We start from the raw sequence: 2,167 nt of genomic DNA on the forward strand, positions 1-2,167 counted from the left end.
GTGAGAGAGAGAGAGAGGGGGTCACATCACAGTGGAGTCAGCTGTCTTAACCGCGGCTTGTGTACTGCATCATCACTGTGTCTGTCACACGACTCTGTTGCCCTTTCGGGCTTGAACTGATGGTAAAACTAACGACATTATTAACTGTCTTGATATTTACTTTGAAAGCTGACGCTCGCGATTATGGTAAGGGGCGTTACATTTCCGACGCGTGCTTGTGGTGTTCGGCCAATCACAATGCACTGGGTCAGCTGGCCAATCAGAGCAGACTGCGCTTGTCAAAGGAGGGGGCTTGTTGAAAACGAAGCGTTTGAGAGAGGCGGGGCATAGAGGACCTACAATAATGTACAGTATTTGAAAAATAATGTGTTTTTTGAACATTAAAGCATGTCAACATATTCTGTTACACCAAATACACAAAATAATGATCTTTAAAATAGCATCATATGACCCCTTTAATGCAAAATCTAGGTGCGTCACTCCTGCAGGATGTTTCCATGTGAAATAGATTTAGGAAATCTAAGTGTATGTGTCTAGTCAAAGCAGAGTTGTGTTTGAGATGAAGTGGCTTTGGCCTTGACTTCCTGCTGTTGCTTCTGCCCCACAGTGCCTTGCAGCATGGGAGTCCCTCATTCCACTGTTACAAGACAAACAGGAGGCAAAAGGAGAAACGAACTGAGCGTGTTTCAGCCAGCAGAGCTTTCACGGGACGGGACGGGACGCTACTGGAGCGGACGAGCTCTGAGAATTCGTTTTTGTAAAGTGTCTTTATTTGTTAAAGCCCATGCAACCACCTCTCTCTTGTTCTCTCTCTTTTGTTGTGGAAGGAGAATTTGTAGTTTTCCTCGTCTCAAGCTCGGGCTAGACCTGCAGAAGAAACGCTAAACACTTAACGGCTTCGGGAAACCACAAACGGTCGCGAGGAGTTTTTGGTGACGTCAACAAATGTGTAGTTTTTAGTGAAATGTTTGCCTGTTATCCTTTTGTAAATGCTTGTCTTTTGATGCTGATCCGTCCAAGGGAACCGAGACGTCAGTGTTTTTATTTTTTTGGTTCACGTTCACAAACAGTCCTCTTGCCAAAGATGTGGAACTGAAGTTTGATATCTCCTTTGCTTTTTTCCAGAAGATTTCTTGGCCACTGGCATCTCAAAAGCCTTGCCTGGATCGGCCGTTCCGTCGTTACACTCTAAACTAAGCTGTTGCGTTTTCCCAGCCATACTTGACCTCATTAAATATTTATGACAAAATATGTGTCATAATGATTTGTGCTTGTCTTAATGGGGCAGTAAATGTGTTTGGGATATCTAGTCAAGTGAGGTGAATGTAATGTGGGACGTTTCCTGTGAAACTCTGGGATACTAATGGAGAGCGGTTCATCTCCAGTAATATACACACATTCTGAAATTCAAAGCTTTTAGTAAATGCATTATGGTAATGTTTTTGGCAGCTGTTACATCGCTGGTTATGCAGTGCAGGATTGTAATGCGTTACTTTTCAGTACGTCTATTTTTAAATGATTTTGACAGAACTCTCCTGCTCATCAAGGTTGCATTTAATTGATACAAAAATACAAATAGTAATGTGAAATATTACAATTTAAAATAACAATTTCTATTGTAATATCTGTTGAAGTGTAATTTATTCCTGTGACCAAAGCTGTATTTTCAGCATCATTACTCCAGTCTTCAGAGTCACATGATCTTCAGAAATCATTCTAATATTCTGCTGCTCCAGAAACATTTCTGATTGAAAACCGTTTTTTTTTTCTAACTGGTACATGTTATTTTTCAGGATTCTTTGATGAACAGAAGGTTCGAAAGAAATGTCTTAGTATCCATTTAATGTGTTTGCTGAATAAAAGTATTAATTTGCTTATAAAAAAAAATGTTACTGACCCCAACTTTTGCACAGTAATGTTTTAGAGTTATAAATGCCAAACCAACCAAAATCTTCCTGATGCTAAGTGTTTCTCAACGTGTTTTTGGGTGATTCTCACTAAAACGGTAGACATGCCTGGGCTTTGGTTCTGCCACTAATCAAAATTATTCTTTTCATAAAGAAAATGAGGCCTATTTAAGGACTATTAAAGGGATAGTTCACACACTCTAAAAAATGCTGGGTTAAATACAACCCAGTGCTGGGTAAAATAGGGACAAACCCAGCAA

The 2,167-nt window shown here is 40.1% G+C and overlaps 1 protein-coding gene across 1 annotated transcript in view; it reads left to right on the top strand.

Moving 5' to 3' along the window:
• Positions 1-1,494, top strand: part of LOC107653493 (sorting nexin-30) — an 18,338-nt gene extending 16,844 nt beyond the window's left edge. The window contains 1 exon segment of the mRNA XM_074186877.1: positions 608-1,494. Within this exon segment, the coding sequence (XP_074042978.1) occupies positions 608-679 (72 nt within the window). The 3' untranslated portion in view covers positions 680-1,494.
• Positions 1,495-2,167: the final 673 nt, after the last annotated feature.

This window comes from Sinocyclocheilus anshuiensis, unplaced genomic scaffold (genome assembly GCF_001515605.1).
Source record: "Sinocyclocheilus anshuiensis isolate Anshui unplaced genomic scaffold, SAMN03320099.WGS_v1.1 scaffold3, whole genome shotgun sequence".
NCBI classification, from domain to species: Eukaryota; Metazoa; Chordata; class Actinopteri; order Cypriniformes; family Cyprinidae; genus Sinocyclocheilus; species Sinocyclocheilus anshuiensis.